General features: G+C 35.8%; 1 protein-coding gene across 2 annotated transcripts in view; it reads right to left on the bottom strand.

Annotated features, from left to right (window-relative positions):
- Nucleotides 1-4,721: 4,721 nt before the first annotated feature.
- DENND1B (DENN domain containing 1B) overlaps nucleotides 4,722-15,635 on the bottom strand; it is a 270,041-nt gene continuing 259,127 nt past the window's right edge. For both annotated transcript variants that reach the window (XM_040463561.1, XM_040463562.1), the window contains 3 exons: nucleotides 13,325-13,398; nucleotides 12,145-12,361; nucleotides 4,722-11,106 (listed from right to left, as the gene is read on the bottom strand). In XM_040463561.1, the coding sequence (XP_040319495.1) occupies nucleotides 10,570-11,106; nucleotides 12,145-12,361; nucleotides 13,325-13,398 (828 nt within the window). In that variant the 3' untranslated portion in view covers nucleotides 4,722-10,569. The remainder of the gene's footprint in view (nucleotides 11,107-12,144; nucleotides 12,362-13,324; nucleotides 13,399-15,635) is intronic.

Here is a 15,635-nt window from a genome sequence, read left to right as displayed (position 1 = left end):
AAAAAAAAAAAAAAAAAAAAAAAAAAAAAAAAAAAAAAAAAAAAAATTTGCTCTCCATTTGAACAATTTGGGAATGCTTAATTTTGCAAAAGGATAAACAACTAAACACTAACCACCAAGAGTAGGTTTAATTTGAAAACATTTTGTTATACAGAAAATTCAGTTAAGCCTTACTCTTAAGGTTTCCCTTATGGAGATCTTAAAATTACTAGGTCCCTGAGGTCCAGAATACAGACATCTTCACAGGAACCCAGGATCAAATTCTCCTAAAAGTCTTTGTTACTTCTCTAACGCATTGGTATTTCATTTTCTGATAGACAGAAGGGAAGCCAGGAGGTCCTCTTGACTGGTGATCAGAATAGTACGTGGATTTCAATCCAACATCCCTCTATGGCCAAGTACTAATGTAGTTCAAATATTGAATCTGTAGTAATAAGACTTAAGTGTCTCAAACTGAAGAGAAATGAGGACAATCTAATAATTATAGCAACAAACTGCCATGTGAGTGTAAAATAGATTTAGCTATTTTTCCCCCATCAGTGTTGTGACCCACTAAACTTTCTTGTGTATCAGCATAATCGCCCTTTATGACCCATGGAAGGAAATCTAACTTTGTTCAATACTATTTACTTTTCAGCACAGATTATTCTATTCTGATTTAAAGTCTACCCCTTAATCAATTTCTGCTACCTCTTCCATCTAAGACAAGGGAGCAAACTGAGCTAGCTGGTGACTCCTAGGCATCTCCCTACATTTCTGCAACTCTCACCTTCTGGGTGTCAGAACACTGAAGTTAATTAAATCCAGGGATCTGAGCTCTCTCAGAGCCCAGGGATCTGAGGGTCCCCTCCTCCTGCCTCAACTCCCCAACTCATTCTTTTGCTGACAGTTTCACAGATGCCCAGACCTCTAGGGCTTCCAGAACTTCCCAGCCCACGTGAGGTTATCAGAATGCATGTTTTGAATTATTCAAACATATCTGGAACATACAAATATGATTTTAAAACCAGTACATGTATTAATACTTCTCTCACATTTGATAGAGAAATGATCCAGTTCATTCACATAATGAAAAAAAAAATCACCAAATGTCTTGCATTTGGTGCCAAGTACAACATAATTAATTGAAATCAAACATACTTTCTGAAATCTTACCTGGGATGAGAAACAGTGGTGGTAGAAAAGATTGCACAAAACGGCCAAGAAATTTCTGAAAAGAGTCAATTATCCTGAAAGGAGGTTGTTTTGCTGTCCAGGGCAGAAAAAGTAGCAGAGCTCCGAAAGAAATGCTCCTATGCGGAAGAGGTAGAAAAGAGAGGGAAGGGAGAAGCCAACTATATAAACACTGGTCTGGTGACATTTAAAATGTAATAGGATGAGAAAGGTTAAAAAAAAAAAGTTCAACCCATAAGCAAGGATACCCAAGACAAATCACAGAATAAGAGGCACCTAATTAGGCTGAAATTTCCACATTGCTGAGTATGTCATTCAAAATACCCGTGATGTCAAAAGGAGATCATGACCTGCTTTACAATGTGCCAAGGGTCGAATGTGATGAGATTCTATCAAATAATTTAAATACAAATAAGTCTTAAATGACCTCTAAATTCTTCCCTGCTATGCTAACATTTTCAAAATCATTAAACAAACGTGTAGAGAAATCACTGGAACAAACTGAATGTCAGTTGCTTGTTGTATACGTTATTCACTTTAAACGTTAAAAAATACATAATGGTCTCTACTGTTAACACCGTTACCCCAGACTAACCTACACCTTGTAATAAAATAGTGTTAGCAAAGCCACTTGAAAATCCTTTTAAAATCTTGAAATCAAAATCTCCAGACTTTTAGTTCGCCTTACAACGGCAGGTTGTATCAATACATATCAATGTCAATATCAATACATATCAATATCAAATACATATCAGTACCAAAACTCTGCAACAATCCCCCCCAATAGTATTCCTTGGTAGTTGTACAGAATGTTACTTTGCTATAATGTGATCACCCGGTTTTTAAATATAATTTTGATGAGGAATCATTGCTTACATTTTTCTAGCAGGAAGTTTTGAAAAGACTAATTTCCAGTGCCTCTCAACTGTCATTTGTTTAGAAACTCAAGAGGCTTTCTAACAGTCTATCAATAAGCATATCCCATATATAAGGAGCCAATAATATAAAACAGAGCATTTCCTTCTCACGTCTGTCTCACAAGTTGGGATTTTTGCCTAATGGGTTGTATCTAATTCGGACATTTATCAAATCTCTGAAAACTCAGCTATTGCTTCAATATGCTTTTTTAAGTTTACATTTGGGAGAAAATTGAGTTAAATTCTAAACGAATACCATCAGTTTATTTCGGTATCTCAAAGTGAGACCTCAAATTAGAAACTGGAGTTTTAAAAAGGAATTTGTGCATTTTCAATACATTCTTTAAAATTAAAGCCAGTTACTAGAAAACACCATCAACAAGAAACAGTCTCCATATTTGAAGTAAGTTTGATTCAGGGACATTTGGGTGGCTCAGTAGGTTAAGTGTCCAACTTCAGCTCAGGTCATGATCTTGCAGTTCATGGGTTCGAGCCTCGTGTTGGGGGCTATCAGCTCAGAGCCAGGAGCCTGCTTCGAATTCTGTGTCTCCCTCTCTCTCTGCCCATCCCCCACTCATGCTGTCTCTCTCTCTCTCTCTCTCTCTCTCTCAAAAGTAATAAACATTAAAAAAGAATAAGTGTGATTCTAAAGTAACAAAACCAAACTGAAGAGTAAGACGTTTGTCACCAATGCTGCTTCTTGAACAGGAGAAAAATAAAAACGTTGTAGATAATATCTGTGAAGATGTTGAAAGGGTGTTCAGATGCTCTGAACAGCTTCGTGTAACAGTGGCTCCACATTAAACAATTCTTAAGTTATACCTTTCCTTTTTCTCAAAATTGGTCTCACCAAGCATTCTCTTACAGTTACCATGCATAGTCAAAATGGGGCTCCCTGACCTGCTATCCAACAACTGCACCTAAAATTAAAAGGGATGAAAGAAAGGGAAGAGATACTACAGAGAACATGTATATATAATACAAAGGTTAGGTGGGATTGAATTAACTGAGCTGGAGAGTATGGGGGAAAAAAAGAGAGAAATGAAGAATCCGTACATTAACACAATCTTACCAAATGTTATCAGGAAATTCTGTACTCAAAAAATTAAAATCTTGCATAGTACATTTTGTGAAAAACAAAAAGGCTTGTCCAATAAAGGGGAAAGTCGATAGAAAAGAAAATCATACGGGGAATCCATGTTGGGCATGCCATTTAATTTCTGTCCTGCATTTCTGCCTAACAGAATGGAGGCTGAAACCAAACTGTCAGGTTCATACCCCAGCTTGGTCATTTGTTGGTATGGGGCATTAAGTATATTACCAACCTATTTTATTCCTCAGTTTCTTCAGGTATACATGGGAGTAATTACAGTATCTACTCCAGCAACTCTTAAGGGCATGGTCTAGGTGCTTTCTTTTTTTCTTCTTTTTAAAGTTGTGCAGCTAGTTCTAATAAAAAGCTAGGTTTGAGAGCTACCGGATTAGATAAATATAAGATTCATATAGCTTTATGTTACAGTTTCATACTCCAAAATACCATGAATTCAAACATCTACACAACAGTTTCTCAGTAATAATTCATTCTAAGAACAGATAACTTCTATTTTAAATAAAGAGATGGAAAGCTTCAGGGAAATTAAGTAACAGACTCAAATCAATGGCAGAACTTGGGGGAAGGTTTTAATTCACCTGGAAACATCCACAGTACACTATTTTATTTTTATGCTACTCATACTATATTTTTCATGTATGTGCAAATTTTTTATGTGTGCTTTTATGTGTAACTCATTCTGTTACTTCTAGGCAAGAAAATTCTCAGACTCACTACATAATAATACTCCAAAGAGGATATTTTCTTCCACTTATACATAAGGAAATTGTGTTTTTTGTTTCTGCATTAATAAAATAAAGATATGACCATCTCTCATACACAGACACTGAGAGGTATTGAAACTAACCCTTGTGAATGTGGTAGGCAAAATGTAAAAAATCCAAATCAATATATACCTGAAACTAATATAACATTACATGTCAACTATACTTTGATTTTAAAAAAGTTAACTTTTTTTAAAAATCAATAAAAGTTAGCTAAACTTTACGTGTACAAGGATAAGATCTCTTTTCTTGTTGTCAGACCATAGCTGCTTCTATGGAAACAAGACAATCTCAGCATATTACCCCCCCAAAATTCTGCAACTGAAGGGAAATTTCATGTTCATTTCAGTAGGAATTTGACTTTTTCCCTAGGTGCAACTATCATAGCTCTTGGATGAGACAGTCACCCTTCCAGTCTCTAGAGCATTGTTCATATACTTTACTGTATTTCACCTCTGTCCTCGACTTGTAAACGAAAGTCAATAAATACAGTCGTTTGGCTTGGATGGTCCTGCTCTGGTACATTTGGTGACATTCTACTTACCTATTCTATGATTTTAGAACTGAATATAATTAGTTGACCATACATGAAGGAATGGATATCTCTCGAACAGACCTGTCAGAAAGATTCAGGCTTGAAGTTACACTGCAACAGTTACAAAGCTCAGGGATGAAGACAGTTGGGTCTGACAGCAGGTCACCTAGAACACCGAGGGAATAACTGGCTAATTATAAAAGAAGAGTCACCACCATGCAAAAGTTTAATTATGACCAATTTTATTTCATAACTGCATTGTTGGGCACTTTATGGTAGTATGTAGTTCATCCAATATTTGCGTTTGCATATTTTTTTTAAAAATCCCCAAACAACACTTTTATGCACAATGTCCTCCCAATAGTAGTCAACTTTAGAGATGATTTATACTGTAGCCTCAAGGATGCAAGAACACTGAAACAACTCTCAATGCTGGGTAGGTTTTTATAGATATCTGTCACCATGTCTAGCAAAAAAGCTCAAGATGTTCAGTACTTTTAAACAGTTAGTCATTTAAAGCAAAAGAAATAACCTTTGGAAAAGCTCCATTTTGAACCCCTCATGTACCTTTTATAGAAAAAAAAACCTTTATGCATATTAAGTTGTGGACTTCATGCAGTTCATACTTGCTTGCTGTTTTAGGCATTGCTGTAAGTACTAAATCGTAACAGAGTCAAGAAGTCTTGTTTTTGGTATATGATCATTAGATGGTTCTCAAAATTACCACATGGAAGTTATACTTGATGCCTGTGGTGCATTTAGCATGCACAGGGTTCTAATTCTGTCCTTTCCTAAACATCACATAACCAACCAGAGGGTGGATTTGTTAAGGTACCTCATTAAGGCTCTCATCTGAGAAGTGAAATAACACAGAGACAAAAGAGACCTGGACATTTATCATATCAAAGAGGTAATCATTTGTGACTTTGCAATCTTTTAAGATAAAAGATTGCATGTTTTAAATTACTTAATTAAAGGATGGTTTGAAAAAAAAACACAGCTTTCTGGATAGAAAGCATCCAGCTAATATTGCTGTTCAGTACCTTGTTTAATTTTTTGGTATGTTTGCAGATCGCATCCAGAGCTACAGATATTCCACAGTGCTTTTCTGCCTCGTTCAAGTATAATAAAAGTAGAAATCTATAGAAGCTCTAAGGTTAAACAAACTGTACATCATACAAAAATTAACTTAATTTATAGACAGTCAAGGAGTATTGGCAATGCCCTTTATAAATCTTACCAAAGATTCATCACAAAGGATATTACAATCTACATATGTGGTCATCACCATACAAATGCCATTTAGATTTATGTGGTAGAACTGAATATCTGTTACATGTACACATGTAAAATCAGCATTTTGCACTATATACATTTCTTTTAAAGTAATAGTATTGTCAATACTAACCTAAGGTTCAGGATTTCCTTATTGCATATTTATTGTTGCTGAGGCAGTTAGTTATGATACAATAATGCAATATCCATAATTACTTTAAATAAACAAAAACATTTCTCCTGCCAACAATATAAAGGATTTTTTTTCTAAAATCACATAGAACATTGCTACATATAATTTTACACAAATACTGAAAGACATGACCTTAAGGCATCTGCTAGAAAAGCAGATGTGCATATTTATATAAACTAAATTATGCAGGAAAAATATTGCACAAAAATCCTATTATTTTCAAAATAAAATGTGCATCTTTCTAAATACACATAATTCCCTATCATGACCAAATGAAAATGCGAAGCGGTTTGCTCAAAAATAATTCTGCCTCTTAAGCTTTAAGAAACAGACATGAACAAAGTACTGGGCGCGACACAGGAAAGATGTGAGTACTGACAGAGACTCTGTGAAAGCTATTTCCTTATAAGAAGTGCTTTGGGGGATGAGATTTGGGTATTCATTTTACTTTCTGAAACTTACATTCTCATTTACAAATATCTACCCAGAATCAGGGTCTGTTCCGCTAAACAAAATGGCATTTGCATTAGAAAATTTATTCATGAAAATAATCTTTTCCTGAAAATCCAGATTTTCTGCATGAGAAGGGAGATCTAGTGCTGATTATGAGAACATTCACAGTTTTCTCCTCTTGATCATGAGTCTACTTCACGCTATTTAAGAAACAACTAATTCATGAACATTCCTGAATTCTACCATCAGGATCTTAGCACAGAATCCTAACAACAGCACTGACACAGTTTTAATTTAAGAGGCAGGGACAGCAGAGACCGTTTCTAGAGAATGCTATTATCAAGATAAAGACAGTAAAAATTAGTTTCCATCAACATGCACCCACACCCTCAGTTAGCCCTCAGGTTAAGTAAAGTGGCCCTCAGTATTGCAAAGAAGCATCATTCCATTATAGAGCCCTGTGCTGCCTGGTGAAAGGATTGAGCATAGTGGTGACAGACAATCAGATAAACAAGGGCATTTAGTTTCTAAGAGCCTCTAAGTCTGTCCTTTAGAAATAGATATCTTAAAATAGCAGCATTATTATACTTCATTATAATAATAAAGTTAATGAAATTGGAAATAGTACTGTGGTTCTGTACTTAGAGCACTTTCTGATTAAGCAGCCTTAAAAGACTTTTTTTGATGTTAGAATCTTGGGCTAATAACTTGTAAGCAAAATATATTATTATTATTATTATTATTATTATTATTAATGAGATTTATAATTTCTTTTCCTTTTAAATTCAAATGTTTTAATTGGTTCCTTCAGAGCAGAGACTAGGTTAATTATTTTATTTCCTAAAATCCTCAGCTACTGTACCTTGCATACGACTGATAAAAGTCAATAAATACTTCCTAAGTGATGAGTTATCCATTTTTAATCAGGAAAATAATCCTGCTATATTTTGGTGCCTTCCTAAAATATGCTAAAGTGGGTAACCATCAAAATCTGCCACTTAACAACATACTGACTTAACAAAACGACAGCTTCTAAATTCACACACTACTCTTCCATCCCCTCCTGAAACACCACAAATGCAATATTTAAGGGCAAAGAGGATAAAAGCCATGGTGGGATTCAGGGAGAATTATGATGGTTTAGAGGCCATATGAAAGACTATTTATCAAGGCCAAACGTCCTATTCATTTATACAACTCTGTTGTGGAACAGATGTAGCTTGGAAAAAAAAAATTCAAATAGCAGGGGAGTTCACAAATATTTCATTTAGTTATAATAGAAAATAGAAGCATAGCAGAAAATAAGATAATACTTTTGTTTATTTCAGAATTCATGTTCACTTCACTTCACTCTCCCTACATCCACCGCAGCACCGGAAAGTCTAGTTTAAGAGAAGACTTTGAATACTCAAAATATTAGTGATTTGAAATACTAATACTTTCAGATTAGTAGTCTCTTGGATACTAGTCTTTTGGATTCTTTCCAAGAACATGTACAGATTTTGTTTTTGCTGTTGTTGTTTTTTTTTAACACAGAATATAAAAGCTGACTTTGCATGTTAAAATAAGGCACAAATCCAGTTTAAAATACCTTCATGCAAACTTGCTTGTGAGTGGCTAAATACCCTCACAACACAGTTTTGTAGTCAAACATCTCATGAGGGGACTGGGCGACAGAAGAACTTACATTTCTGAAGCCATGATGTCTATTAAGCAAATGGACTAAAACCCCAGCTTTACCTATGCTAACACTCACAATATTCCCATTCCCATGCCTCATTTGAACAGTCGTGTTAAAAAAGGCTTTTTCTTTTCAAAAATTATGAAGAAATATTTGCCAAGCAGATTCACCAGAATCACCAGAATGACCTTTTTTTCCTTCTCATTTAAAATAGCTCTTCTGATAAGTTGACTTCTTTTACTATACGCTTCAACAAAGTAAAACGGGATTTTGTAATGAGTATATAAAGGCAAAATTTGACAAGAACCTTGAGTCTTGCTTTTGTCTTAATAAGGATTGAACACTTTTTTCCTTAATGTATACTGAGTCCATCCTTATAAGGAAAATAAGACTTGTCTTCCTTTATAAACATGAATGAATAATTGTCCTCAGTAAAACATATCCACTTAAGATTTTGGGATGTAGTTGTAAAAAGAAAAAAACTTGGTCAATTCTTTAAATTATTTAAAGACTGACCTGAATAAATATTTTTAAGCAATGTTTTTAACAACACCCCTTCCAAGATTCCTTTTTTAACTCGCAAGTAAATTCTTTCAGCAAATGTTCTAGGGTACAGTCCTGATGAGGTTCTTGAATGGTTTCTCAAACATCTTTTCTAAAGTGACAATTTTTTAAAACTAATCATGATTGGGGATGTACAGAGTGTATACTGAATACACAAATACCAAATTAACCGTAACATCACTGGGTTTTTTTTCCTGATTTTTTTTCCTGACAGACTAGCTTATCATGAAGCAGTCAATGCAGGATTCCTTGTGAGATGAATTTCAACATTTAACAGTGAATTTGAGGGAGAAGAGACGAATCTCCTATGCAGAAGAATTCCAAATAATTTATGTAGCTACTCCACCCTCTGGGAGAGGAAGCATAAGCTCTACTCCTGAAGAGTGGGCTATACACAGTGACTTCCTTCCAAACAAACACTACCATATAGGAAGGGAGGGGAGAAAGTGTAGTGGAGAAATTTAACACACACCACCTAAGTGAGGCTATCAAAGTCAACATGAACATTCATGATAAATCATGCTGACATTATGTACCTTGTATATGATGTAATGAAAGTGACACTTCACTTCTGGAATCTTCCTCCCCCAAACCCATAATCACAGTGTAGTCATGAGGAAAATAGCAGACAAATTCTATTAGAGGGACATTTTACAATTTATCGGACCAGATCAGTACTCTTCAAAACTGTCAAGGTCACCAGCAACAAGGAAAGTCGGAGAAAATGTCACAGCCAAGAGGCATCTAAAGACACACGGCAACCAAATGTAATGTGGTATCTTGGATGGGATTCTAGAACACAAAAAAGACATTAGGGAAAAACTAAGGAAATCTGAATAAAGCATGGACTATCGATATTGGTTCACTGATTGTGGCAAATGTACCATACCAATGTAAGATATTAATAATAGGGGAAATTGTGTATAGGGTTATATGGGAACTCTCTGTACTTTCTTCATAATTTGTCTATAAATCAAAAACTTCTAAGATATAAAGTCGATTATTTTAAAAAGTAAATTTGAGATGATAAAAATATTTGATGTAGAATTATTAGTTAAGAAAAAAAAGATAGGAATATTTCTTTATCAGGATAGTTCATGTTATGTTTGGCTTTCTGGGACTGGATTCCTAGATAGCAAAGGCATACAGAGAGACTGGGAAAAAAATTTAAAGTGTCTCATTTGTAAACAGAAGTCATCAATTTCACATTGTAATTCAGCACTTCATATATTTCACTGAGTGAAAGGTAAATGTGTACCTTTATACGTTTTGGAAAACATGGCTGCAGTGTCCACAAGAGAGCTTTTTAACTTTGAAAAATTAATTTTGTCCTTGATTCAATGAATAGAAAAAGGCATTATTGCTCTGCAGAACACTTATAACTTATTCTTCAAAATTTACAGGTAATTCCATAAATTATTAAAGTATGCTAAATATAGGCTTAAGATTAAGGCAGTTAGTGGGTCAACAGTTTCAGTAGTTTCAGGCTAGTTTTGAGAAGTTTTGATATCCTGATCAGTTCATGCTCAACCAGATTAGAATAGTAGCTACTGGTTATGTGCAAGGGTTATATATGCATACTTAGTTTAAATAAATGAATGGCATTAAGCACCAAATACTGGGAAATCATATGTTCAACATATACTTCCAACATACATACAAACTAGTACCTGATTTAAGAGCACAGTAGGAGAATTAGCTTTACATTTAAAAAAATCAGTCAATATATAATCACACTCACGAGATGAATGAGTGGGAAAAATGTATGCTCCAAATGAACAATAATTTTTAGACAGTCCAACAACTGTCATTCCTACATATAATTCTGTTTACTATAGAGATTACATGGAATCCTAAAATGTCTCCATAGAAGCTTAGATGCACATGACTCTTAACTGTTGATTTAAGTTTGGTTTCCACTTGTGTTTTCCTCTGAAATGTTTAAGTCTTGCTGGAAGGCAGATGTTATGTGACATAATGACACCACTTCATGAAGCAGTCCACTATCTTCTGAAGTCTCTTTGGCTTCTTTCCCTTCTTTCTCCCAAGGGACAAAAGTAGATGAATGTCGCCCAAGGCTGGGTATAAGCAGATCATCTGAAATCTGGCTTAGTGTTTCCTTCCTTTCTGTTTTACACTTTTCATCTTCGGAAACTTCAGGCAAAGCTAACTGGAAATCCAGTTCTGAAGCAGAAGCTGCCTTTTCTGTGACCGCGGGCCCCCTCACATTGTCAACACTGAGGTGTTTTTCATTGTTTTCCTCTTTCAGGATAAACAGAGAATCTGTCCAACCACTAGAGGGAACTCGCTTCCGGGGAGATGGAGGAAGGTGTTTGCCATGAAGGGCACTATCATCTTGCCCAAGATGCCACTCTACTTGGTCACCAGAACCACTGCAAAGTAGGGTCAGATTATTCTCACTAGGTGCATTGGATTTATTCTGAAAGCAGAAACCACAAATTCAGAAAAATTTTAATGAATCTATAGTATTACTTCAGCAAATTATTTTCCAGTTTGAAATAAATATTAGTATCTTTCATGGCTGGGAACTTGAAGTTCCTCGCAGAAGAAATATAGCATCAATAGTGAATTCTGAACACCTGCAAATGGCTCTATTAACAAGAAAATATATAAATATATGTCAATAAAGATGAAAAATTAAATAAAAAGAACTTGCCAAGTCCCCTCCCGCCAAAGAACCCAAACAGACCAGCTACCTCGTATAGTCAATGCCAAGTTCTGGAATTACTTACAGTCACAACATGGTTGCCATCATTCATACTTCCATCTCTTGTTTTTTAAAACATTCAGTTCAATTTGTTTAAAACACTGCTCATTTTTAAAGTAATATAATAAAAAAATTACTTGAATTGATACATTTATTAAACACTTTTTTGAAGATCCAAGAAATATAGAAAAAAAAGTAGAAACATTTCAGATCTAAAAAAGTGCCCAAAAAAGACAACTATAAAATCAGATCATAAGAGACTATTATGCTTGATAAAAGAACATTTTTTCTTTTTTTGATTTTTCTTTTTAAATTCTTTGGTGTTTATTTTTGAGAGAGAAAGAGACAGACAGACAGAGTGTGAGCAGAGGAGGGGCAGAGAGAAAGGGAGACACAGAATCCGAAGCAGGCTCCAAGCTCTGAGCTGTCAGCACACAGCCTGATGTGGGCTTGAACTCACAAACTGTGAGATCATGATCTGAGCCAAAGTTTGACACTTAACCTACTGAGCCACCAGGCACCCCAAAATAATTTTTTTTTTCAATTAATGACAATAACCACTAGAATCAGACACAAAATTGGAAAATACTGGAATTTTTCGTGGTTAAATTTTATATTTTTGAAGATTTGACTACTTACCTGTTTGAGGTTAAACGCTTTGACCAACTAGGACTATATATAACATGAAGCAATTCATAGCAAAGGGTAAGTATGTTTTCATTTGATTTTAAGGCTGAAAAATCAACTAACCGTAGGTTTGTAATCAATATCATCCATTGATCTGAAGAAATCCAAGCTCTTCGCTGCTGCCAGCTTTCCTTGGTCAGAGCTGTGTGTGCTCAGTGTATCTAAGATCTCTCCTAGTAGGTCCATTTCACCTGAGTAAGGAGTCTTTACTCTTGCTTCAACGGAGTCATCGCTTTCATAAAAATCAGCAGAAGCTTCTTCTCCATCTTCAGAGGATAACCTGAAGGAAAATGAAGCACATCCTAGTAGTTACAGTCACGCACATGGCATATGAGAACCTTCCCCGGTTACATTCAAGCAGTGAGAGAGTCTTAAAACCAAAGTGCTTTTCAGTGGAACAACAGCAAAATGGCTAACTGGTTCATGGTCAAATTCTTCATAGAGATGTGTATATGCCAATACAAATATGGGAAATTTTGAGTACATGCACAAAGAAAAAACAAATAGCTATGGGTCCTTAATCTGGAAGCAGAAGCAGGGCTTTTCACACAGTCTAATTCTGTGGGATTTGGGACATTAGCCGTAGAAATAGTAGACGGAACACTTGGAGGATTCGCTATAGCCAAGTTAACTCTCAATATTGGTATGTGGTTTTCTCTTTATTTATTCATTTATTTTAGAGAAGAATGCATATTCCTTTATATAGACAAAGATACACTTAACAGAGAAAAAAGAGTCATTCCCTATGTCAAACTTGTTTAAAAAAATTAAACACCTACTATTATTATTTTCCTTATTTATAGTAAAATTATTTTTAACATTTTGTATTAGAATTTCACCTTCTGATATCACCATGGACTTAAACCCCTCCTATCCCCGTGACTCAATTTATTTTAATTGACTATTATCACTGTTCCTGCCATTTAACCTGCCCCTCTTTACTAGGTGGGTAGGAGCCTAACTTGGGTGGGTTTCTATCTCTCCTTTAACACTATTCCAGATATTTCTGTAGGCATCATTGTTTTCCAAGAATAAGATATTTCAAGTCTATCTTTCTTCCCATCTCAAGATTCATCCCCCATGAGACTCCACTGAGCACTGGCTCTTTTTGCTGAAGAACACCGTAAGGCAGCAAAATCTGATCTCTAGGACTGTACATTCTTTCAACTATCTTTTGAAATCCTAGAACTCCTGCCTTTCGGCCACAACACTTAGTAGGATTCTAAAATCCATCATGACTTACTTGCTTGCTCTCTCGTCATGGTCGTCATCATACAGAGCACTATCAAGGCTCTTAAGAGGTCTTTTCAAGCGTCCCTAGAGAGGGGAATTGACAATAAAGTGGCATTAGTAGTTTAAATAAGTCTTTTTCATAAATTTTAAAGGAAGAATTTTATTTGGCAAGGAACACTTTTATTGTATGACTTTTTTTAAATTTTATTTTTAATGTTTATTTATTTTTTTGAGAGAGAAAGAGAGAGAGTGCAAGCGGGGGAGGCACAGAGAGAGGGAGACACAGAATCCAAAGCAAGCTCCAGGCTCTGAGCTGTCAACACAGAGCCTGGTGCGGGGCTCAAACCCATGAGATGTAAGATCATGACCTGAGCCGAAGTCCACCGCTTAAATGACTGAGGCATCCAGGTGCCCCATGACAAGAACACTTTCAAAAGAAATATGCATTAAAGGTTTTTGAATATTACCCAACAACTTGACAAGCTGTTCAGTTATAAGGGGAGGGAATCAGGCAATATTTATGTCAACATTTACAGCTCAAACTAGTAAACAAGAACAAATCACTGGATTGGACACACACACACACACACACACACACACACACACACACACACTGATCCGGTCTGTCAGTCCCTGGTGTAAAACTACTTGACTTATAATCAATCATATCCCCATGTACTTATCCCCCAGTTTCTATAAGCTTCAATATTTGCCAATCTTCTTTCTTTTATCCCATCTCTCCAATTATTTTAAAGCCGTGCTCCTCCAAACTGAGTATGCATATAAATCTCTTGGAGATCATGGTGAAAACATAGATTCTGACTCTACAGTGGTTCTTAGGAGGAGGCCGGAGTTTCTGCATTTCTAATAGGCTCTCCGATGAAGTTAGTGCTGCTTGATCTGCACGTTATTTGAATAGCAAGGCTTTGAACCCAAGCTGGACAACCCATCATTTCACCTGGAAACACTTCATTGTGTATCTTTAACAGATAAGTGCTCTTTAAACACAACCAAAATATCATTATCATACCATACAAATTAATTATTCTTTAACATCCTCTATTCTCAGGCCATTTTCATATTCCCTTATTACCCCCAAAATATTTTAGTTTGTTTATCTGGACCAGAATCTCAACAAGGTTAACACTGTATTTGGTTGATGTGTCCGTCAAGTCTCCTTCAGAGACCATCCGTTCCACTTTCTCCACCCTTTATGCCATTTGTGTCCCTAGACATGTGATTTGATCCTCTTCCTGTAAACTGGCAGTTACCTCTGGAAGCTTGGATATATTCAGTTGCTGGGTTTTTGTTTTTCTGTTTTGGGCAAGAACATGTTATAGGTGTTGATGTGTTTTTTTACTGCAGCAGATCATTCAGACCAGGAGGCACATAATGTTAAGATGTCTCACTTTCAGTGGCACTAAGATTGATTAATGGCTCCAGGATTCAGGTTGGCTGATACCATCCACTATGAATTTTTGTTCACTTGATGGTTTTAGCATCCCGTGATAATCCTTGGGTAAGTTAACTATGCATTAGGGGCTCCAAAATTATGCTTTTCAAAAGCATTTCTTCTATCTTTACTTGTTGGCATTCTACCAAGAATTTTGTCCTATTAACTATTTTGAAATTCAGTGTGTACAGGAGAGGTAGGATAAATCCTTGATTCTTTCTTTTGCTTAACAATTTCCAGAGTAATAAGTTTATACCTAATGATCTCTAAAAGCAAGCTGTGAGGGTTTTTAAAAAGGCATCATCGGGGCGCCTGGGTGGCGCAGTCGGTTAAGCGTCCGACTTCAGCCAGGTCACGATCTCACGGTCCGTGAGTTCGAGCCCCGCGTCGGGCTCTGGGCTGATGGCTCGGAGCCTGGAGCCTGTTTCTGATTCTGTGTCTCCCTCTCTCTCTGCCCCTCCCCTGTTCATGCTCTGTCTCTCTCTGTCCCAAAAATAAATAAACGTTGAAAAAAAAAATTTAAAAAGGCATCATCATTTGTACATATCTCATATGGCTCAGCCTATCACAGTAGATTCTTCTTGATGTTTGATGTCCCATTATTAAACTATACCATGATTACATTTTAAAAATGGCTCTTAACGTTTAGAGATATAGCTTGAATACTTGCAGGTTAAATGATGTGTGATGTGCTATTGGGTATTTACTTCACAATAATCCAGTGGTGGAGAGGGATCATGGGTGGAGCTGGCACTGAAATAAGATTGACCACACGTTGATAATTGTTGAAGCTGTATGAAAGGTATCCAAGAATTCTTCTAAGCTTTTCTTTACTTTAACATGTTTGAATTATGTTGTGTTCTTTCCA

The sequence above is a fragment of the Herpailurus yagouaroundi genome, unplaced genomic scaffold (assembly GCF_014898765.1).
Source record: "Herpailurus yagouaroundi ecotype Mexico unplaced genomic scaffold, PumYag 403, whole genome shotgun sequence".
NCBI classification, from domain to species: domain Eukaryota; kingdom Metazoa; phylum Chordata; class Mammalia; order Carnivora; family Felidae; genus Herpailurus; species Herpailurus yagouaroundi.
This window is presented reverse-complemented; position numbering and strand designations above follow the sequence as displayed.